Raw genomic sequence first — 25004 nt, forward strand, 5'->3', positions numbered from 1 at the left:
ATCCTAGGGCAACATCGAAAGCAGCAACACACAAACTCTTCAAGATCATACTAGCTACACAGCTACTTTACAAACAGGTAAAAACCTGTTTCACATTTTGAAGTTCACACAGACCCTTTCAGGTTAAGAGTTAATATCACTCCTGGTAGAAAAGTAAACAAATAATTCCTTTAGTTTATAAAGTACCAAGCTGACTAGCAAGTAACATAGAATTTGTTTTTACTGACAACTTGGAATGAAACATTAACTTGGTGTTACAGGCTACAAAACTGATTAGCAATAGAGGAGACACTTTCTCCCAGGACTTCTTAAGGTTGGGATGGATCCCTGCAACAAAAGACAGAATAACAACAGCAAAAACAAGTTAATCAACACATGCAACATAGGACAAGGCAATCGACGAGAAGTGACCCAGAGTATGGCTTAGAATCGCATCTCACAGATCACACTCAACCCACAACACTAAGGTGGTGGAGAGATGAGGAAAGAAGGCTGAGGGCTCTGCACGGTGGAAGTGAGGGCAAGCGTGTATGGGGACAAGCTGGAGGAATGCGGATGGCCTGCTTGCAGACTGCTTTAGTGCCCTCTCTGGACAGAGATGTCTAGCATTATCTTTAGTAAGAGATAATTTAATTTGTGCCTTTCAGCAGGAGTGAGGACAGATAAAGAATGTCTCTCTATTTGCTATATAATTCCTTTTAATGCAAAACTAACTTTTCAATGTCAGAATAACAGGTTTCCATCAAAGTCAAGTCACCAGTCTACCCTGCCCCCCATTATTTACAGATAAGAAAAGGTCACTGGTCTAATATTTTTTTTAACATGTCACAAAAACATTCGGAAAATGAGCTAGGCATGGTGGCACATGCCTACAACCCCAGAGGATCAGGGGCTTGAATCTACATATAATGGGCACGAGGTTTTACATATCTCTCTCCATAGTATAATTAAGACACTATTATTAGTCTGATTTTTTTTTTTAAGTGCTTAGTAAGGTTCCTCCCCATTTGAAAATAATTATAAAAGAACTCATTGAACCAACCTGCATTTCTCCAAATCTGTAATATGACATTTTATACATAAGGCAGTTTAACAGAGTAGGAGATCCAGCCTTGTCTACTCGGAATTCTCCCTGCTGGGTGAAGTAGTCACCTTCCTACAGAAAGGAAGCACAAGTTCAGCATCAGTTCAGCGTGGCATCCCAAAGCTACAGCTCTAGCTCTAGAGACAGCACCATGAGATTATATTCTCTTTAGCCCCCAGCCCCCAAATCAATCCTGTCAGATTTACAGCCTCACAGTTAAAAAGAACAAGACCGACTCCATGTTGGTTAGAGCTAGCCCCCCACAGCTGCCCCCCACACCCTTTCTTGGAGTTTGCCTTCAATTTTCCCTATGAACTCCAAAATGCCCTTTTAGTTTAGTAAACTAAAAGGACTATATAGCACTATTTTTCTATTCATTTTTCTTGGGTTATTTTATAAATTAGCTTTCCTACGAGGCATAGATCACTACCATTTTAAAAATGTAAGTTCAGGCAGTAAAAATGTAATTTCTGACACAACATTTCCTTTTAGAGGACTGTGTTCTATAGATACTTGTATATGATTCAAATAATGAACACACAAAATCATTTACTATGCCAAAGACACAAATGCTCATCACACAGACAAATGAATGTGCACACACAATGGCCACTAAGGGAAACGATGAGTGGGGAGGAGGACCACTGTGTAACGGATTCCTCATCTATGGAAGTCAGCAGTGTAGTCACACACGGTGTGCACACCATGGCCCAGGGCCCCACCTCACAGCCTTCCTTGCTTATGATGGCAGCACTCGGTCGGTCTGCTCTCAGCAGTAAGTGCATGGACACAGGAAGGAATGTGTGCCTTCTCTTCTTGTGAGGGATAAACTAACTCTTTTCATACTTTGTTACTCCCAGCTCAGGGGGACGTTACAGCACTCTCCCCTGAGCAGGACATCTGGGCTTATCTGTTTCTCTCTCCTCTCATTTTTTGTGCCTTCTTCAGGTAAGCACAATTCTACCTGTTCTCAGAAGATGGGAAACATGAAATCTAACTAGAACGCATTTTCTATGATGACAAATAGAGACGTGAGTATACCCAAAAAGGGCTGGAGAGGAGGGGCCAAGGGTGTGGAAGGAGAAACACTCCAAGACACAATTTTAAAAACACACATCAGATAAGCCAAGGGAAGAAACCACAGGCAAGTTTCAGGGGCAGAACAGCCTAGACTCTTTACCAGTGCTTTACCAAGAGATCGGCCATGCTAAGGCGAGGCTTTAACTACATTACCACAAATACTCTAACACCTCCACACCTCATCACCTATATTCAATAGTGATAAGCATAAGTTTTGCCTTGAGTACCATACTAATTCTATTTCCTAGAAAAAGATCCAACACTCAAAGCATTTACAGTGACTGGCATAATGTAACTTGCCTGGAGCACCTAGCCGGCAGTTTCAGTTCTAACTCATATCTGTTTCATTTCAAGGCCAATCTCCATTATCAGTTGAGGGCTTTTAAAGTACAAAGTGACATGATCAATGAATGTCATATGTTACATGAAGAAGGCACAGGACCAAAGCAAAGACAGTCATTTCTAGATTGTTGGTCTCTTTCAGATTTATAAACATTAAGGTTAGTAGTGGAGCAGAATGGGAATGCAAACGAAGGGTAAAAGCAAGAGACAAGAAGAAAAAGCTTGAAGACCTGGCAAGGGCAAGATGGCTGTACAATCACAAGGGTGTCTTCTGGGACAAGCGTTCTTTAAGGCAACACCTTCACTTCAGAATGTCAGAGTGCACAAACACCATTCTGAAGCACACTACCTCCTTCACACACACATGTTGTGGGTAATACTTTCACAGATAAGCTGCTATCAAGCCGGTACACAGCACACAGGCAGTACCAAATCCAGGAAGTGCAATTAGTATTCTTAATGAAAGGAGTAACAGGACAACAGGACAGGACGCAGCTACTGGGTGTGCTGCTGACGCACACCTTTAGCCCCATCCTTAGGAGGCCCAGGCAGGAGCTCCATGAGTTCCAGGCCAGCCAGGGCAACAGTGAGAACTGGAAGGAAAAGAACGTAAATGAGCAAATGTGAGAACACGCGACCACGCAGAGCCTGTGAACGGTGTGGTCCTTACCCGGATGTCCTTTGGGTGTTCCCCCTCAGCTATCCTAACCATCCAGAGGAACTTGTTGATATCGTCACCAGAATAGCCAATAACTCCTCCAAAAATAACCAACACATAATCGACATCAAGTGACCTCATGATTTTATAGGCAGCTGTTTCATTAGAAGACATAGCTTTTCCTACCTGTAGGATAAAATTTAAATGTATATATTTTTTAACTGTAAGATGAAATTAAGTTTGATTTACATTAATTTTGGGTAGAAATGATTTCTATGAATGTAAAGAGGAATTCACTAACATCTTAACTACAATAACCATTTCATGGCAGAAATGTCAAAGTCTGAATATATGTTTTAACAATTAAGTTCTAGGGCATTAATATTTTAAACGAAAATAGGCAAGCATTTAAGGAGATGGTTTTCTCCCCACCTCAGGCTGAGCCTGGCCCATGATTTCCATAGCACAGACTCTTTTGAGCCCAGCAGACAGGAGAATTAGCTACAATCCTCACGAAAGCTGCTGAGTTCATTTATTAAGACCCATTTATCTACTCAGACGTTAGAGTACAGAAGGCATTCATTTATGGAGATGCACTATTAATAAAGTAAATATATAATTTGCACATCTGTATAATTTGCACAATGTAAAATACCTGTTTTCATATTTCTAAGACTTTTCTTAAATTTGCAGTGTAAAAACTATGTATCAAGCATTTGTAGTTTCAGATTTTGCCTAGGTCTCAGTAAGCTAAATATATCAAAGCTACCAGAAATTAGCCTGCAATTATGCATACATAATACCACTCGTAAAACAAGAATACGTAGACAGACAAGAATTTAACCTGGATCTTTTCTATTTAATTACAAGTGAATTCTGATTGCTAAGTAGGATGAGCCATTTTATTCTTTAAAAACAAACGACAAAGCCGAGAGCTCACCAGTGCAATGTGGCTGTTATTCCAGGTGTTGTTGTCCACCAGAGTAGTCCTGTTGGCCATCCCAGCGATCTGATACCCATAGTCCCACCAGGACATGACCCGGGCGTGTTCATCCGTGTTTTGTCTCAGCCAAAAGTATGCTTCTCTAAAATCATCTAATATATTTCTGGTACTGAAAAACAAAAAACAACTCACAGTTTTATTTTAAATGAAGTCTGTAAGTGTGAAGGAGACAGCTTAAATTTTTGAGGTGTTTAATCAGTAAAAAATTTTCATTTTAAAGATGGTAGTCAAAAGCTCCTAGCTACAAGGAGGAAAAAAAAAAAAGGAGGAGCTTTGTCTACATTAGTGTTTCCCAAATTAATGTGCAAAATAAAAAATAAAAAAAATAAAATCACTTGTCTTGTAAAATATCAGATTCTAATGAACTTAACTCTGGTATTCTTGCTGAGATGTGGCGCTGTCACTACAACCATCAGGGCACGGTAAACCACGGGTTTTAGCTGGGTCTCTCAAGTAAGGCTTAGGGTGGGCTCTATAACTTGCATTTCTACCAAGTTTCACACTAACGATGATGCAGTGTCCACTAAATATACACAATTGCAAATGCGGAAAGATTTTGGAGAAAAGCACAAACTGGTTACTGGCACCCATTCTAAGGGATGGGAAAGGCCACACCAAAGGACAAAGTGAGTATACTGAGGGGTGGGGTTGCCCTAGCATGTGAGCAGCCCTGGGTTATATCTCTACTACACCTTGAAAAGGAGAATCAAGATTAGAGTCTCACAAACATTATTTTTTGGGCTAGATTAAAGGATATTATAAAGCCCTCTCCTAGCCAATTTACTCCCTTACCCATCATGGTTGTAGGAGGCGAGGACCACACTTGGACTAGAGTAGGCATTGCTTGTGACCCATGTGCAGTGGACAGCGAACATCATCAGGAGCATGAGCATCAGCATGGTCACGATGCTTTTGATGTTGGGGCCCAAGCCCTCTTCGGGCTTCTCTTGCTCTGTCACATGCTTTCTTACTTTACCTGCCTGAAGATGCAGAGCAAATGGTTGGAAGCTGTTGTACTTGGTTCATTAACACAGTCAGGGGAAAAGGGAGGAGAGTATTAACATCAAATAATTCTATGCATGGGTCAGAGAGGATGCAACCAGATATTCTTCTATGGGTAATGGGGACGTTTGCTCTTGTTTTATAATTCAATGTAAATCAGAAAATACACTTAACTCCAGGACCTGATCTCAGAGCAAACAATCTCTAATAGAAGGCAGCTTTTAATTAAATATAGGAGTTAACCATGGATCTCCATTCTGACAAAATAAAATCCAGTATGTACATAAACTTATTCTACTCTTGAAATGGCTGTGCCCACCTAAAACACAGATTAAGAAGTTACTAGGAGAGAAACTATAGATTTAGCCAAATCTCTATCTCCTACCCCACCCCTACATTCACCTACACATACCTGCACACACACATTTACACACCATCTACACACACACGCCCATACACACACACACACACACACACACACACATACGCCCCTACCTACCTCTGTTGGAAACAAAATAACCATAAACTCTAAGTTATAATGATGATTAAAGAAAAAAAAACAAATAAAATATAATAACAGGTATGTGCTTAACACAAATCTTTATGAATTATAATGATTTCAGAGTAAGGAAAGAAAGAATTCCAGCCAATTTTTACAATTTACTCTTGAAATGGCTGTGAGTAAATTTTTACAATTTATAGCATTTCACTGCTAGTTAGTATCGATGAGCTTAGTCAGTATTAAAATAGAGAAGTCTAACAGGTTATTTAAGACAAGTGCACTAATTCCTAAGTCTTTCCCACACTTGTGTCCAACAGGGCTTTGCCCTACTATTATGCAGGTTAAATTCCTCATTATGTTAACAAACAGGTGTTTAATCAAATACCAGTTCTGAACACCAAGTTCCCTCCCATTCACTACACAAAGGTAGTAAAACCACACAAGGTCACAGAAACACAGACTAAGGACAAGAGCAAGCACTGGTGCACATGGCTAAATCTGATGAGCTGTGCTCTCAGAAATGGAAAGGTGCTAACATACACAAGTACTTAGGTAACAACTGGCAGAAAAGAGATCAACAATCTCTGCTCCGATTCCATTCTGTTTACTTAGAGCTCAAAGACCAACTAGGGATTCCATTTTGAAGCAAGCAATGGAGAGAAACTACAGAAGGCCCAGCTCGGGATGCTCTCATTTCAGCACTCTTCCACATCTGGGGACTCTTCCACATCTGGGGAGACGCAGATAGCATAGCCCTCACCTTGTCATACAAGTTTCCTGGGTTTCTTTTGTCATCCTCATCACTGCTGTCTTCCACGGGTGGGTTTTCCCTTTTCATGTCATCCCCCAAATAGTGCTCAAAAACATTGGAGAAGGCGATGGCAGACAGCATGCAGACGACCGGGGTCAGAGTCAGCATCAGCCGCACCATCACTCCGGCAAAGTAGACAGCACTGATCGCATACAAAGCGACTGCAAAGACAGGCTCTCTTTCAACCCGAATGGGAAAATGTCCCAGGAAGCTACATGTTTATCACCACAGTACAGAATACATCTGAAAGTAGGCATCTCACAAAGCAACTGTTTCTAAATTGTTAATATTGACCAAATAGTCCTGTTTAAAAATAAGTACTGTTGACTAAGTAAAAAGTTTAGAGAAATGTACTATCATTCAAATTTAATTATTACAGATATGAAAAATTAAATGTAATTTGTTTTTTGTCAATGCTTCATACATTATAATATCCATAGCTGACAGGTGACAATGGATGTGTGCATTTATCATTAGTCACCCTAAGTTTATGGAACCAAAACTGCCTCAGAAAGCTAGCTCCTATGTCTGGTGTAAACCCTTCTTTAAAGCCAACATGGATAAGAAGAACACAATGGATAGACATCTGTCAGGCAGCACTGGAAAGGACATCAGGCTCCACCAGCTACTGCTCTAAAGAAAGTGCTGGCAGCCTCAGACCAAAGGCTATGAGCTTCAGAAGAGCCAATGAGGTATGTGACCCCTGTATCATGGAAAGCTACTGAAACTATTCAAGGAAGTCATGGGTTGGATGGAAAGTCTATATTTAAAAAGTATTAATTAGAATACACATACACTGAAAATTTAACTAATTTTTCTTGTCTAAGCACCTTTGTAAAACAGGAAAAATGTTCTTGAACATTACATAAGAAAAACAAAACAGAGTAATCTCAATGGAAAAAATTGTTCTGAATCAAAGAGTTCGTTAAAAATCTTACCAAATACTCTTTCATCGTTGATATTTTTGATGCAGAACCATAGGCCTGCTGGGAAGGTACATACAAGAATATGTAGATCAAAGAAGAAAGACACCCATGTCGTAGGCTGGTGTTCAGACACTGATGCAATAATTGGAATGTGTATTTTTGCATACCTGATATTAAAAAAGTTCATTATTATTACAGTTAAAGGATAAAACAGGAGGCCCTTCCTGTACATGAACGAGTTCTCCTGTATCACTGACATCACTCGTTCCCAACTTTTCTTATTAAACCTGCATTTTAACTGATGTAGCTAGGGACATGGTTGTATGGTACACACTGGCCAAACTAGAGCAAATATGTCCCCTTAAAGTGGAGCTATCTAGGGCTCATGAAACTGCCGGCTCTGGTTCTAACCCTTGCTCGGGGAGACAGTGTCTATAGTCCAACTCTAGTGCCTACGTCTATACCGACAAGTTTCTCCGGGTCTTCTTGGTGGCAGAAAACACTTTACCTTGTAACTCCTGTGCTCCAAAGCCTTCCCAGACAAGGAAGGGCTGCCATTGGTGTGACAACACAAGTCACTTTGCACTCTGGGATTCCAAAAAGGTCGAAACTACTCTAAAAGCCTAAGCACAACGGATACACACCAACTCTGGAATTAGCTTAGTCAATTCTGTAACTGTTTCTCCCTAGTTCTTTGGATCCACAGGATAAAAGTCAGCAAATGTTTTAGCCATAAACAGTTTATTCTATGTGATTTCATTGTGCAGGAGCCTTTGGTAGCCTACTGGAAGGACACCTGATCAGTAACTGGTGGCCGGACTTTACTGGTCATCTAGAAAGCAACCACACAGACAGTGACATCATTGTAGCACTAGGCCATCAGTTTAAAGACAAAAGGTTTCACTGAAATAGTTGGTCTAATTCAAAACCCAAGTTTTAAAATGAGTTCCTTTTATATAGGCTCTTAGAAAAAATGTACCAGGCTGGGAGGTGGTGGCCCACACCTTTAATCCCCGCACTTGGGACAGCCAGGGCTACAATGAGAAACCCTGTCTCGAAAAACCAAAAAAAAAAAAAGTACCATACACCCTTAGTGTATTTCAGATTTTTTAAGCAGAAGCTTAAATTAAGTGATTATACAAAGAGTTCTTCATACCTACTTCTTATAAATCTTTAATACAGCACCTTATCAGAATCAAAACTTAAAATGTAAATTTTTCATTCATTCCTTTTTAAAAAGTCCCCATCTTTAAATTATACAAATGTGTCTGCTCTGACAAAACAATAAGGAGTTGTCTATGTAGAACAGGCATACAGAACTTATGTCTCAAAACAACAGGCATTCACTTCAAACAGCTCAGTCTGGGTATTTAATATTACTTAAGTAATGACTGAATTCCTCACACTATAGGAACACATGGAGAAAGGCTATTTGAGTAGGAGGCCAAAGTAGCATATTTGAACTTACCCAGTATCCCATAATGAATAGAACCTGCCACTCCATGGCGCAATGTAACCTTGAAGGAAAACAGAGGAAATTATCTGTCTTTTCATTATTTTGTAAATTCTCTTTCTCCCCTCTTCCCTCCCTTCCCCTCCCCCTCACAGAGTGGGGGGTGTTGAAATAAAGACTCCTTGATACACAGCCCCATCCGACCACAGTCTGCCTCAAACTTCCAACAACCCTCCTATCTCAAACCCTCAAATGCTGGGAATGCACCTGTATGCTACGATGCTTGGTTTGGGACTGGAGAGACTCAGTGGTGAACAGCACTGACTATTCTTCCAGAGGATCTAGGTTTGAAATCCACATCACATGGCAGCTCTCAACTGCCTCTAACTCTAGTTCTAGGGGATCTGACATCCCATTCTGGTGTCTTTGAACACTGAGCACATACACACACACACACACACACACACACACAGGCAAAACATCCACACACATAAAAATAAAGAAAATAACATTATCATTGGTGTGTATTGGGGCATGCCATGATAATAACTATTATTATTATTATTATTATTATTATTATTATTATTAGTGTATGTTTATTTGTTTGTTTGTTTTGCAAGCCATGGAGCCTACATAAAGGTCAGAGGACAATTCTGGGGTGTTGGTTTTCCTCTTCCACCTTGACTCGGTCTTGGACTTGACTTTCAGGGAGCACATTCAGGTCACCAGTTGCATGGCAAGTTTACCTTTACCAGCTGAGCCACTGTACCAACCCAATTTTGTCATTTTAGAGCTTTGTTACTATTAACTATGAATAATTTAAAACAATGTTCAAATGTTGGTTTTATTTTATAGATGCCAATGTATTTTCAAACACCTAGGTCTCTGACTCCAGTCACACCTCCATTCACCCTATGCTGGGCCTGTCCATCAGTTGGGCATATAGACTATCCCTAGGGAAAACTGGATTGTTGTTCAAGACTTGTGAACTAGGGTTAGGAAGTAATTTCAATCCAAAGCCTGCGGAAATGATGTAGCCAATAGTCTCCAAGGCAGAGGGGAGAGTGCAACACCAGATGTGAGCGAGTACTAGCCCTTCACAGATGCTGAGTATTCAACAGCTTTGGCTCTTTAACCAGCGAGGGAAGGATGTCTGTGGATTTACAAGAACCTGAAAAGCAGTACTATGAAGATAAGCTAGTTTTTTCTAAAGTCAGGAATGGCAGCTCAAACTTTTGTAAAATTGTAATTTGTAATGTGTTATTGAGTTTAGAACTGCTTTGAGGCTGGAGAGGGCTACTGATTGGTTGTCTTTCTAAGAAATGTAGAAATGGTCATATTTGGAACAGGGAGGAAATAGCCAGAATTAATTGTATAGCCATAATCCCATTTGATAGAAAACCTTATAATTGTTACTAAGTTAGAGTCATACATTCCTATTTGGTGCAAAATTTATTTTGATACAAAAATCAGGGTTATCATTGGTATAAACTTCTTTTATTGATACTAAATAATTAAAAGTACAGGGCTTAGACCCAGTCCTTATTTTGCTGTTATTATAGACAGATCTGAGATGTTTAGACCTGTGAGTTTAGGGCCAAATTAGCAAATTCATGACTCTGAGTTTATTGTTAGGGTGTTTTCAAGATTTTAACTAAAAATAGCTGAGAGTAGTTAACAGACAATAGTCCAGTTTACTTTACATAGATAGTTGGTTTTCAAAAACATTAGAAATCCACAGAATGTGACGTTTAATGTTATTTATTCACTTGTTGAAACTAGTCTGCTCCTGACAGCACCCCTTTCTCAGATTCAAAGAAGAAACTAAGCATCATTGGAGTTGTGGTGAGACAGCCACTAGGCAAAAGTTGCCTCTTCATCTACAAACAATACTGTCCAAAAGGGACACACAGGCCTAGGACAGCTTATATCTGCCGAGACAGAGTAGGCGAGACCTTAATATTCCTGTTTCTCTTGTCTGTCAGACACTCACAGGCCAGAAGGTGAAGACCGATGCTCCAACGTTCTGAAGTAGAGACTGTCCAGATGTCCAGCAGTCTCTATCAATTGGCTAAAATTTTGGAAGCTGTGTTAGGCCCATATGTTCTCAATTATTCAGTCGTTCTTGGATTTCTGATGGAGTTCAAAAACTACATAGTTCCCTAGCTAGCCCAGGCTTTTTACTTTTGAGAAAATGATTTTCAGATGGTATCCAATCTAACCCAAGACATAGCCAGGTGCAAAGTGTGTCAGATATACCTTATACCAGATAATTTACAATGTATGTAATAGTTGTGTTCAATTTATATTTTGAGAGAAAGTTTTTTTTTTTTTTTTTTAAATTGAACAGAAAGGGTGAAATGCTGCATTTTCTCTGTCCAATCACATTAGGGCAGTGACAGGCCTGTGATTAGACAGGAATAGAGAGGCTGAGCTAGAGTTGGAGGAGGAGAAAGGTCAGGAACAGGAGGAGGAGGATCTTCATCATGGAGTCAGACCCCGTGTGGTTATACAACCAAGCAAAGGTTCTTACAAAATCGATTAACTGGGTTAGAATATTGTCTTTATTATTTGGTTCTGAAATTATTGTATTGTATTGTAAATTGTGATCTTATTATTTTATAAACCTGATTGGATATTAAAGCCTTAAGAGTCATGAATTACTTACCAGGTACTAGACGCTAGCTAGATGAATGATTGTGGGGGTGTGTAAAGCATTGCATATGAGCTAGATGTTGCACCTTGCTGGGAGAAAAAAACAAGAACCCGCCAGAACTTAGTGTTGAGGCCGGACGGTACTGGCAGGCACAAGAATGTGGCATAGCGAGAAAGGGAGTTTGCGGGGTGGGTTAATTTTTTTATAATTCCCGCAACATAGAACTTTTGATAATTATTGACATTATACAGTATTTGATATTAGGATAAACGGAGTGTGTGAGAAGAACCTGTGAAAGACTGTTCTTGAACAGTAATCTAGAGCCACGACTTCCATATTACAGGTGATGACACCTACCTGTGTATGTCAGATAGATGACACTAAGGAATACAGCTCCTGCAGCTAGGGAGACACCCAAAAAGAAAAGGGTCTGGAACTCCTGTTTCGTCAACCGGTCTCTCAGATACTGCAAAAAAGCGTAAGCTTGCAGCAGTGCAAAGACACCTGGTTAAAGAGAAGGCTCTCGTGAACACCAGCACAGCACTTCCCAACGCTGCTTCAATACTTTCACTTGTAAAACCACAGAGCCTCTGTATCCTTCACCCCAGGGACTAGTTCTCTTACTTACCTACCATTATTTCCTGTGTCACCTGACAGCTAACCCACAATTAATGACCTGAAAAATCCTATTGCACATTTTTTTCCAAAGTGGTCAGAATTCTTATACATGTACCAGACAAAAAAAGCAGCCAACTGTGCACACCGACACTACCATGCATCAGCAAAGATGTAAAGCATCATAGTTAATTCTGTGCTGGTGTGCTGGCTCGTGTTTGTCAACTTGACAGAAGCCAGAGTTATCTGAGAAGGGAAAGCACAACTGAGAATGACGGTCACATTGGCAGATGGACAAGAGTGTGGGAGTATCTCCTTGATTAATGACTGATGTGGGAGGGACAATCTCACTGTGGACGGTGCCAACCTTGGGCAGGGGGTCCTGGGTTGTCCAAGAAAGCAGGCTGAGCAAGCCTTGGGAAGCAAGCCAGTAAACAGCACCCCTTGTGGCCTCTACTTCATTGTCCCACCTAGAGTTTTTACCCTGATTTCCCTCAGTGATGACTGAGCAGGACACTTAAATCTAATGAATCCTTTCCTCCTTAAGTAGGTTTTAATCAGTGTTTCATCACAGCAATAGAAAGCTAAATACACCAGCTATTATTATTGAAATCTCTTATAAATTATGATGTAATAAAGAGCCTGAAATCTCATTTTAGTGTCAATATAGAAAGAAAAATGATTAAGGTCACACATATATCTTAAGTGGACAAAATATTTACAATGCCTTTTCATCTCAACTTCAAACACTAGTTTCCGTACCTGCAGCTGCCATGTGCTCACTTGTTCTGATTGGCTGGAATCCCACAAACGGTATCTGCATGGATAATATTAAACCCACAATGTAGAAAGTGCTATATGCTATAAAGACAAAACAGGAAACAAGGGTAATTTACTACTGCCATTAAATACTCAACACATAAACATATTAATAAATCTTTTCAGAAAAGTTTTAACAGAACTTAAATAATAGAATCTTGAAGTGGTTGATTTGATATGTAAATATTGGTTGCATTATAGACCATAAATATTCTATCCACTTTTTAAAAGTATTGTTTGTAGACATCACTTACAGCTTCAGAGATTTGTGCTACCTTTCTAGCAAATGGAATCATGTTTTTTAAAATTCACCATTAGTAATCATTGATAAGAGCCAAGAAACTCAGCAATTGCACTTGCAGTAACTATCATTACTGTGGTTATTAATGCAAACTACTCATGGCCTCACAACCACCACCACAATCATTATGCCTGCTAGTCTCAGGAACTCGAGTATTTTGTGCCTTCTTTTCCTAAGACTCCTTGACTAGAAGTTGAAGGGTTTAAAAAGGAAGAGAACCCAGTTACAGAAGTCAGTCTAGCAGAAAGCCACATTACCCTTCCTCAGCTCACACAGATGCTAATGCACAGAACTGCTGGAGCACAATGGCGATCGATCTGTGTCAAAGACTAGTTTTTCCACTCATGTGGCTACAGATCAAGATTAGGCAATCTGACTACAGAGAAAGTATTAAGAATCATTGAAAGTAAAATTTTATCAGAAGAAAAAAGGTATATAAAATAAGCTGATGTGAAAATAGTATTCTATTCATAAACTTTATATACATCACTTTCATAAATGTACCTGATGTTCCATTTTGGGTAGATAAGTCACTACAAAAAGGGAAGTCTAGGATGCCTTCGAAATAAATGATGTTACTGCCTGCTCTCTGCCTGCTGTACGTACTCTGTGCAACAAAGTACAGAGCACATGCTTCCCTTCTCTTTGCCTTTATAGTTGTATTTATCTGCTTTTAAAAGAAACTCATTTTTAGAAGGTAAATTGTGAACCATTAGTTCAAATACTACACGAGTTCCCAAGCTGTCTGCTAAGTTATGACTACTGTGTTGGAAAGATAAGGTCATAAATATAACAGAAAGGGACAGAGCTTGTGGGGAGAGTTTTCAAAGACTCAGAACTAATGAAGGCCACAGCTCTGCCATCCATTCAAAGTGAACTCTGCAGACACACTCATGCTGCAGTGGTATGGCCCTTTGTGAAATAATCATGTAAAATCCAAGTTATCACAATTTCTAATTTGCTTATGTGGTTAAGGAGCCTTCTAGTAAGTTTCTTTTATTAATTAAGCTGTGTTGAAGTCCTGATACAGTCAGGAGAATGAAAAAAAGAAAAGCAGAGGGAGGGAGAACAAATTTACCATGTGATCCCCAAATATACAAAAATCAAATACTTCAGTTCCATTAACACAGAATGAGAGCTGGGTGAAGTCTGTGATCTCCTCCCCACATCAGAGCCGCAGATGCACTATGATCAATATGCATCTTACAATGTGGAGCTGAGAAACCAACCCCCAAACATCAACACACAGACACCACTAGGAAAGAGTGTCAAGAGCGCTGAGCTTTCTCAGTGGGGCCTGCACACACCAAACACTGCAATCACCTCAGGCTAGGGCTGCCTCCTAGAAATACAAATATGGAATTCAGCAAAACTGACAGGATTTGGACTGAATATAATAGGCAGTACAAACTGAATTTAAAAAACAATAAACGATTCCCCTTTTTAAAAAGACGAGAAGAAAATGAGGCAGTAAAACTACCTTACAACGAACAAGCATATGATCACCCCAAAGCAAACCCGTCTTCACCACATCCCAAAGAAAACTCCACGTCCTTCACACTGCGACTTCCCAGTTCTCTTTGCCAGAGCTAAGGCAGACTACACTTTCACGGGCTTCTCTGTTCATTCTCAGCAGTAAGGAGAAGGAAACACCAGGGTGGGGAGTGGCTCAGTAGGGAAGCGCTTGCCTAGCAGGCCTAAGGCTCTAGATGGTCTTCAGGACATGAAAACACCCAAGGCAACCAATAAAAAGACTCCAGTCTCTATGGAAACAAAAGGAATAGAGTCCATGTTAATAGGAAGAGTGTCAAAAATGAATGCGAGGAGAGGGTAAGTTTTTATTGCTTGGCTTATGTCAAACAAAGTAATAGAAACTGCCATCACAGCTGGAAAGGCCTGTACGTCAGCATGCACCCCAGCCAGTGAAGCCACTCTGCCAGGACCCTTGAATGACCCAGAGTTCTGTTGAAAAGAACTGGACCCACACAGCAGCCTGAGCTCTGATTGTTTTGGATCACTGGGTTCTATGAAGTGTTCACACAGGAGAAATACATATCCTACCTCACAGAGCCCTTCAATACACAGGAAACCACTTGTACCCAATCAAGTTTGGGACTGCTAGCCAAGCTCCAAACAGTGCCAAAAATCACAAGTTTACCTCACATGGGATACTACACTTCCTAAATTTATAAAATAGCACACATAACCCAATATCTTAATTTAAGTCTCACAAACTTTAAAAAGTTTAAAACATAGAAAGTGGAAAATTAGATTCACTTGAGTTGAAAGACATGAAGAAAATAGATTCTTAAGAAGAAACACAACCTCTATCCACTGTAAAAATAAAGTACTTTTTTTCTCCAGACTATATGACAGCACCCAATAGTGTAATGTCTGCAGCCAAACTTATCCCCAGGCTCTAGGAGACCCAGGGCCCATGAGCAGCAGAACTTTTTGTGGCAGCCACCTAGGCCAGTAATAGTGTATTTTCAAAAAGACCTTCTATCTGCAACAATAGGGACATTTTAAAAACAGAGAATCCTGTGAAGACCAGTCCAAGCTGGCTCTAAGTTAGGTAGGCATTGAGCACTAAGAGCACAGCACATCTGGCTAACGGCTTATGTAGGCAGGAGCGGGAATGGATGGCAGCATAAAAGGCACACCATCCTTACAGGACCTCAGCAACAAACCCGCAGTGCTGCTTCTTCCTGGAACCCCACTAGGAATCATTGGCAAACCACTAGCCCAGCCAGTCCAACTTTCTCTGCAGCTACACTGACCTATTTCTTAACCCTGTACACTAGTCCATCAAAGAAGTGAGCTCTATGAAAGTGCACAACCCAATGATACCGTAAATCACTCATTACACCACAAAAATGCTACCACACTGCCATCCTGTGGAAGCACAGTTCCTGGCATTCAGTGCTGCAAACTAAGCTCCTGGTTAGAAAAATGTCCCCTAAAACAATTGGACTTTCATATGTACAATTTATTTTTACCCAAAGAAACTCTGTTTACAGACAGAAATTGATAGAAATACTAATCTTGTTTCCCCTCAAAATACTTGAGTCCCAGTGGCACAGCAGGTAGTGAATCTGTGGCCAATGCCATGCTGGGCTCCAGTTCCACTGAGACCTTAGGTTGACAGAGTGCTCATGCTCACTTCAATACCTCACTGATAAGTCATTACAACTTGGCAGCACTCTCTGGGCCATCATTTATTCTGGAGTGACAGTGCATGCATGTGGAGGACAACCTAGAAGTCTTCACCTTCCTCCTTGAGACGGTCTTTCTTGGCTGCTGCACATTCAGTGACTGAATTCTGGAGCTACCATGTCTGCTTCAGATGGGTTCCAGTCAGGTCTCGCACGCTGCCTTTCTCCTTTTCCCTGCCCACGTCTCTGGAGGTTTAAGTTACTACTACTCTTCCGTCTGCAAACTTAGAGAAGGGTCTGGGAACATACCAATCCATTACATTAACCCGCCATAGGGCCTGCAGCCTTTCTAAGTTACTTTATCTCCTGGGCAGTGTTTAATAGGAATAGCTAACAAAATATCACTCTTCTGCTAGACAAGATACAGAAGGGAAAGACCTTAGAATCCAATCAGTTCCACTTGACTGCTATCAAACAATATTAAAGTTTGTAAGAATGTTGAAAAGTTTACTTAGTAAAGCCACCTTGCTACTTTGTGAGCACTTTGGTTACTGAGAATTTTGGTAATGTCTGAGAAGCAGCAACAGCAATAGAAGGCAGAAACGAGGTTCTTCCAAGCAGCAGGAAAGCCTGGCTGTGTGCCCAGGCCCAGATCCGCGCTCTTCTTCCCAGGGACACTGCTCCCAGCGACCAGGTAGAGAATGTCACTGACACAGACATTTTATAAGCTCCAAACTTGTAAAGGCACAAGGATAAGACTTACTCAAACTACTAGAGCAGAGATTATCACACTTTCAAATGGAAAAAGTATCTTCTGTTACCACCTAACAGGAAATTAAGAATGGGAGTCTAGAGGAGATATATCCAGATTTAAAATGCTAGTTCTGGACTAGAGAGATGGGTTGGCAGTTAAGATCCAATCAGTTGGATCTGAGCTCAATTCCTAACACCCACACGATGGCTTACAACTGTCTATTTACTCCAGTCCCAGGGGATCTGATGCTCTCTTCTGACCTCAGCAGGCACAAAGGCATGCACACATACTCATACAAGCAGACAAAACAAAATAGATATGTACAAAATAAAATTAAAAGTAAAAGTTTAAAATCCTACTTCTTTCTTACAGAAGCAATTCATTAGCTCTGACAAATATTAATAAGACACCATCAGAGCACAAGGAAATTAAGAACACATCATGTGAACACTATAAGGGAAAACTCATGAAATACAACTCTTCTTTCTGCTGAGACAGTCTCACTGTGTAGCCCTGGCTGTCCTGGAACTCTCTATGTAGACCAGGCTCACCTCAACTCAGAGATCCGCCTGCCTCTGCCTCCCAAGTGCGGGGATTAGAGGTGTGTGAACTTACCATGCCTGGCTAATTCTACTTTAAAAACTGAGATATTGTGACCCTCCTACAGCTGAGGGCTGATTCTCTCAGACCCCGCCTTGCTACATATAGCCACGCCTCTCTCCAACCTCCTGCTAATAGCCATGCCTCTCTGTAAATTCCTGTTATGCCAGGAGTCCCGCCTCCAGAGACTGAAGATAAAGCTGCTGATTGGGCCAAGTTGCTGACAGACTTGGGGGAGGGGTTTTGCTTTATCTACCTGTTGGCTTGTAACAAGGAGAACTTATTAATGATGGCGGACTGAAAGCACACCATGTGTTGGTCTCAATTTTCCAAACCCCTTTCCGCATTTCCGGTACCCTTAATTTTTCAGGCCCTGACCCATTCCAGACGACCCATTCGTAGGCATGGCTGCAGGCAGCTACAAGATACTGTGACTCAATCACTCCTACAACTATGCAATAACTAGACTTACCTAGTGTGTGTCAAAAAGTACAACAGACAAATATTAGTAAACATAATTTACAAATAAAACAGATTTAAAAGGATTTAAACAAAATTACAAATCACTAAAAATCCACTAAAAGTCATTTAGGACTTTTCCTTTTTGTTTAGGGAAGGTTGCAATTCTTTACCCCAGGCTAGCTTGAAATTCATTGTGAGCAAAGTTGACATCAAACTCTGGGCATCCTCCTGCCCCAGCCTCCCAAGTAATAGATTTTAAGTGAACAGAACACCTACTTATCTACTATAAGCAGGTTTTTCAGACAGACCTAAGCATCTCATGTACTTTTACATAGAAGTGCTTCTGAGCAAGTTGACAGGTACCAATCTAATACTGGGCTCAGCTATGACGGAAGCAAAGCCATTTTTCCACTTTCATCTGTAGATATGGAAATCTGTCTCTATTAATTGAAGAGGGCTTTTGATCAAGCAAAGATTCTTGATCCAAGTCACAGTAAGAAAGGGCCTTGCTCTACGTATTTTCAGTCTTAAGACAGAAGCATACTGCTAGACCTCAAGGGATGCGTGCTCCTGGCTCCCCTGGAAAGCACTTACTGTAACCCACACTAAGACCTGTAAAAAAAAAAGAGAGGCCAAGACAAATGTCTTTCAGCACTGCTGCTGGCCCTGTTCATACAACATGAAGGTAAAACTCAAAACAATCATTGTCGCTAAAAGGATCAATCTAGGAAGCACGGAAACCACTTAATGTTTTTATAAATAACCCAATCATGCAAATAACGTATCTAGTTTATAGGACGCAAGAGCAATCTCCTATCTTGGTAAATCTTTACCTGTCACAAATATAAAATCATACATTTTTTATTAATTCCAATAGCTTGGATCAAATCCACCAAAATTACTTATGATAGTAATTAAATAATTTAAACAAATGCAATCAGGAAATAGTGATACAAATATTAAGGTATTATTCCAAATATTATATGGTAATAAAACCCTATTAGACAATCAAAATATGAGTGTTGGAATAAGTATTACAAACATGTTATATAAGAAAACTCAAAGGTGTTATGAGAACCATTGACCACTATCCCATGGTGTGCCTGCCCTCTGCCTGCCCCATAATTTAGGGTAATTACTGCTATTTATATGAGCTGTTTCCTATAATATAAGCTACTTTTAAATTAGCAAAACTTTCTTACACATTTAAGGCTGGCTTGGAACTTCTACCCTCTTACCTCTTAGAACTGAGACTACAAATGTACAACCACACGGCTTCTAATTAATAAGCTTTACCATTGTCCTGTGACATACAGAACAAATCACCTCACCTCAAACAACCAACGTAAATTTCAAAAGCAAGTAAAAACTGTAGTACAGAAACAATTATTTAATTTTATTTTATGTGTATTGGTGTTTTGCCTGCATGTATGCTTGTGTGAGAGTGTCAGTTCTTGGAGTTACAGACAGTTGTGAGCTGTCATTTGAGTGCTGGAAATTGAACCTGGGTCCTTTGGAAGAGCAGTCAGTGCTATTAACTCCTGCCCTATCCTCTCTCCAGCCCCCAGAAATAATTAAGTCACTTTGCAAAGTTTTAGCTGATGTGTCTCTCACTGAGAGAAACAAATCCTACACCATTTGACATTTTATATCCAAGTTCTCATTAACTATAACATAAGTGAAATTCTTGATAAAACAATACAGATTTTATATTTCTGCTCTTCTGCAGTTTCATTAATAACTACATCCCTATAAGGAATGTCCTACTATAAAATGCTTCTACCCACGGATCCCTACCCCAAAACCTTGGACTAAGCCAGCTCATTAATAAATTCAGGCACATAAATTAACTATTTTTACATGTTACTGCATGTGAACATATGAGGCTTGTTTTGGGCCATCTCCCTGCCCCCCACTGTTTTTTTGTTTTGCTTTTTTTGTGACAGGGTCTCATGTAGTCAACATAAAGTCAAGTAAACAGAAAAAATGACTACCTTTTCATGGGCAATACTGAACAAACAAAAGTTGTTTACTAAGAGTGCATTTTAGAGGCAGAGCCACTCACCTATGTAGACTCTCTTGCTGTACCTCTGCATCAGTAGCAGCACAAACACATGGAGAGGAATGAGATTGATGATAAACACATAACCTCCCCACGCAGAGACCTATGGGAAAAGAGAGGTTCAGATACATGGCTACTATCTCTCACTTCCTAAAACAAGTATGTCTCATTTGTCATGACAACTTAAACATGATAGAAAATAAAATACTAGGATTTGGGGAAATTTTCATATATGTATATATATACACGCATATATACATATACATACATACACACATATATACATATATTTATTTATTTATTTTATTGATAAGTAAAATAAGATGACCCCAAAAACCGAGTAAGCTTTTCTAAACTCACTGAAGAATAGCTCAAGTTAAATTTGATTTAATAGGAAGGCTAAGAACATCACATAACTGAACTAGAAGAAATAGGTTGTCCTGGAAATGAGTATAGACGATAAATGTTTAGACAGAAACAACAAGCTTTCATTTCACCTATTTATGATGATCTATTTACTGAAAGAAGGTTTACTGACTGCACTAAAGGCACTCACATCCCCTGGTCACACTGTGGGCCTCCTGACAGTGCTGATTGGCTGAAGCTGCAGGATGGATTACAAGTGAGACCACATACACACACACACACACATATATGTATGTATGTATCACTGATTTGTATTATATGTATTCATATTTTTAAAATCAGAGTAACCATGAATACTCAGTCTAGATAAATATTCTTAAAAGCCAGTGTTCGGGACTGACTTTCATATGTTTAAAATAGACAAGAAGGTCTTTCAGGATTAGCAGGTCCTAATTTAGTTAGAAGGTTAAAGATTCATTGGTTATCAAATCAACTTATGAGGACATACATTAGCACACAAAAATATTTCAAAGTAACTTCTAAGACCCTAATATCAGTACACATGCACATACACATGCATGCACACACGCACAGGTGCATGCACACCTTCGGGGTGCTAAAGGAAAATGTAAAGAGCACACAAGCAGAGTCCACACGCATCCCCCGCCAGAGCGCACTGCAGGCACAGGTCTTACTTACCATGTAGAAATACGACAAGCAGCAGCACATCGTCCAAAACACAGAGCCGGTCTTCACAGACTTCACCTAAAACAACACACACAGAGTCACTGTAAAGTGGAAAGGCTCCGGGTGAAGACTGAGGCTTGGCCAGCCTGACTGACTGAGTGAAGACTGAGTCTTGGCTAGCCTGACTGACTGGACCTTTACAATGCTCAACAGATGTATTTTATAACCTATTCTTTTTTGGTTAGTTTTAAGTAAAAAGAACAAATAAGGAAAAATTATCTGTTTTCATTTTTTGCCATGAAATGGTTAATATCAACAAATTAGAGCCTTAAAAAATGCATTCAGTAGATATACATTTTCATATAGTTGATCTGCTAGGCTTCTATGCTTCTTCATCTGAATTCAGGATCATATATATGATTCTAAGCTTCTATTTTGAAAAACTTAACGGTTACGATAAGAAGCTTTATTATCATAATCAATGTTTTAAAATGTATATTGTTGAACTGTCTTCCAGAAGGCCCAATACATAAGTAAATTCTCAGTAATTTATATTAGAAAGGCTATATACAAATAAATCAAAGTTCAACCAATTTTGTCTTAAAGTAGTAATTTCCAAATGAGTTTATGTTACCTAAAAAAGCAAATTACTAGCATCTTCAAAATAGCTGACACAGACCTAAAAACACAGCAAATGATCACCTTTAAGATGAATGCCTAAGAAAAGATAAGAACAATTCCTATCACAAAGAAGTCTATATTCAAAAAGTTGTTTTCTGTCTCTTTGTGCTAAGAGGTACGTTCAACAAACCTAAGTTAATTTCCAGAAAGTCTTTACTTTTAAAAGCAGGTTTTTAATACAGTGTACTTAACTCCAGGTAATATCTAGACTTCGGTACAAAATATGAAAACGAATACAACAAAAAGAAGCAACAAGTGGGGAGGGAGATGAAGGAAAGCATTTCTAGTTCATTGCTCTCAGTGAGAATAGGGGGAAATGTACATTAAAATGATGGCCATTTAAAAGCAAGAAAATGTCCTTTGGCCAGCCTGAGCTAATCTATTTGAGGGGTGATTACAAAGTTTGGAGAAGGGAGTTGAGGTGAAGTGTCATTACAAACCCTGTAGTGCTAAAGACTAAAGTAACAGATACAAATGCCCTAGCGGGAAGAGGAGCAGACACCAGGGAGATGGTAATGCTCAGAGGATCCTTTCTGAGAAACCAAAAAGTGCCTGGAGAATAAAACGGGCAAGAAAGCAGAGGACAACCCAGGATGGCCCTGTGAGGAGCAGCATTACACAACTGTACCAGTGCAACAGACAGACAGACAGACAGTCACCATGAACTTGGCAAACTCTGAACACTGAACACACGAGGCCATCTACTACTCTGTTCACCTAAAGTTACAAGAATAATTAGGATAGGCAGACTTGCCAGGGACCAATGACATGACTCTGGATGACAGTGCCCTGAGAACAGTCTGAGATAAGGGCATTACACATACGCACATGCGCGCGCACACACACACACACACACATGCACACACACCGGCTTGGGAAAACTATCAGAAGAATCAGTTGAAACTTCGAAGGTACTCATCACACCCCAGACTAATCAACTCTGTGCTAATGCTTGAACATAAACTCCACCCAATCCTTGGTGGACACATTATTTATGCAGACAGCAGTGATCTTTAGGAAGCTAAACTGAATTAGAAAGGTTAGAAATAAAATAACAGTAGATAACATCACTCTAAAACACCAGAGTTGCCAGCTTTAGTTCTGGTTTAACAATCCAGCATAGCTCAGAAAAATGAAACAAAATCCAAAGTCTTAGCACTACCTATCATGCTACTTCACCAAGATAAGGGCTGCACCATGTTTGCAGAGGAAGAAAGCAGTCAGCAGACTTGATTCGGATGGACTAAGGTGCTGGATTTAGACGACACAGATGCCAGTCAGCTATCATAAATTACCTTTAATTCCAGTACTTGGGATGGAGAGGCTGCAGATCTCTGTGAGTTCAAAGCCAGCTGGGTCTAAAGAGTGAGTGAGATCTGGGACAGTCAGAGCTACAGAGAGAAATGTTGTCTTGAATAACCAAAGAACACTTTGGCTTTTGTTTTGTTACAATAGGGAGCTTTAATAATGAAGTGGAATATGTACATTTTTGTACTCATGAAATAGAAAACTAGAAGCAACTAGAAATTTGAGAGTACAAGCATAAATGAACAAGAAAACTCATCAATAAAAAAACATCCACTTCAAAGAACACACAGAAAACTCCAGAAAGCAAAGAGACTATGAAGAGATGGGGTGGGGTACCCATTTTTAAATCACAACTTTTCCAAATTTTATGGTGAACAATCTACAGAGCCATGAACCCCAATAAGCCAACAAATATAATAAATAAAAGAAAACCAAATTAGACAATGGTCAAAAGACTGAAAAATAAAGATAAAAAAAAATTCTGAAGAGGAAAAAAAAGGAAAAAACACCATAAGGGAAAATGCTTATTAACTGACCGCTAATCAAAAAGCAAAGCATTCGCCTTAAGAAACTACCATTAAAGCATGAAGGCAGGCTGCTCGGTGTGGTATGTAGGTCTGTCATTCCAACACTTGGGAGGCAGTGGGAATAAGAAGTTCAAGGCCAACCTCAGCCATACAGCAAATTTAAGGCCAGCCTGAGCTACCTAAGACCCATTACAACAAAACAAAAGCAATCAACTGTAAATATGCATGTGTATATATATATATATATATGCACGTATATACATACATACATAAATATACAATTATTATCTGAACTTTTAGACTAGTGACACACACACACACACACAGACACACACACACACACGATAATGGAATAAGAGAAAAACAAGCCATACTGCTAAAATGTACTATAGTTATCTTAATAATAACTTGAGGCAGACTGTACTCAAGATGTACAGGAACCACTATACACAAGAAAGACTTTAAAAAAATTGAACTAAAATTAAAAAATATACATTAGAGATAGAAAGATGCTACATTACAAATACAAAGCAAATCACAGAAAGTGTTGTTAAGTGTGAATTCACCCAACACTAATCAAAAGGCAGACTTGGTTAGAACAGATGAGCAAGGTGTAACTTTAATCTTTAGCGATGAAGTCTTTGAATTTAAAGCTTCTCCAGGGTCCAGTAATCTTTTTCTGAATGACAAGAAATCAATATAATTGGGGGAGGGAATTAGCCCAGAAGCTAGATAAACCTTAGCCAGACTAATCAACTAGAAAGGGAGGATACAAAATATTAAAAGCAGAAATGAGACATCATTACAGACTAGACAGAAGTTAACTTGTGCCAACAAAGCAGACAACTGAGGTGAAATACAAACGGCTCAAAGTGGACACACATTACTAATTACTCGTGAAGAGAAAAATCAGATCAGAATGACATTAAAAAACTGATTCAGCTTGGAACTGGAGAGATGGCTCAGTGGTTAAGAGCACTGACTGCTCTTCTAGAGGTCCTGAGTTCAATTCCCAGCAACCACATGGTGGCTCACAACCATCTGTAATGCGATCTGATGCCCTCTAGTGGTGTGTCTGAAGACAGCAACAGTGTATATACATAAAATAAATAAATCTAAAAACAAAACAAAACAAAACAAAATACAAAAA

General features: G+C 39.6%; 1 protein-coding gene and 1 non-coding gene across 2 annotated transcripts in view; both read right to left on the bottom strand.

The window, feature by feature from the left end:
- Positions 1–25004, bottom strand: part of Stt3b (STT3 oligosaccharyltransferase complex catalytic subunit B) — a 67245-nt gene that overhangs the window by 4760 nt on the left and 37481 nt on the right. The window contains exons 4-14 of the mRNA XM_031345650.1: positions 21351–21416; positions 20289–20388; positions 12895–12993; positions 11875–12021; positions 8877–8925; positions 7421–7575; positions 6432–6643; positions 4960–5147; positions 4105–4276; positions 3177–3350; positions 1043–1156 (exon numbers count right to left, since the gene is read on the bottom strand). Coding sequence (XP_031201510.1) covers positions 1043–1156; positions 3177–3350; positions 4105–4276; positions 4960–5147; positions 6432–6643; positions 7421–7575; positions 8877–8925; positions 11875–12021; positions 12895–12993; positions 20289–20388; positions 21351–21416 — 1476 coding nt within the window. The remainder of the gene's footprint in view (positions 1–1042; positions 1157–3176; positions 3351–4104; positions 4277–4959; positions 5148–6431; positions 6644–7420; positions 7576–8876; positions 8926–11874; positions 12022–12894; positions 12994–20288; positions 20389–21350; positions 21417–25004) is intronic.
- Positions 15641–15763, bottom strand: LOC116074071. The gene has a single exon (XR_004112050.1). It is a non-coding gene; the product is annotated as a small nucleolar RNA SNORA5 (small nucleolar RNA).

The sequence above is a fragment of the Mastomys coucha genome, unplaced genomic scaffold (genome assembly GCF_008632895.1).
Source record: "Mastomys coucha isolate ucsf_1 unplaced genomic scaffold, UCSF_Mcou_1 pScaffold23, whole genome shotgun sequence".
NCBI classification, from domain to species: Eukaryota; Metazoa; Chordata; class Mammalia; order Rodentia; family Muridae; genus Mastomys; species Mastomys coucha.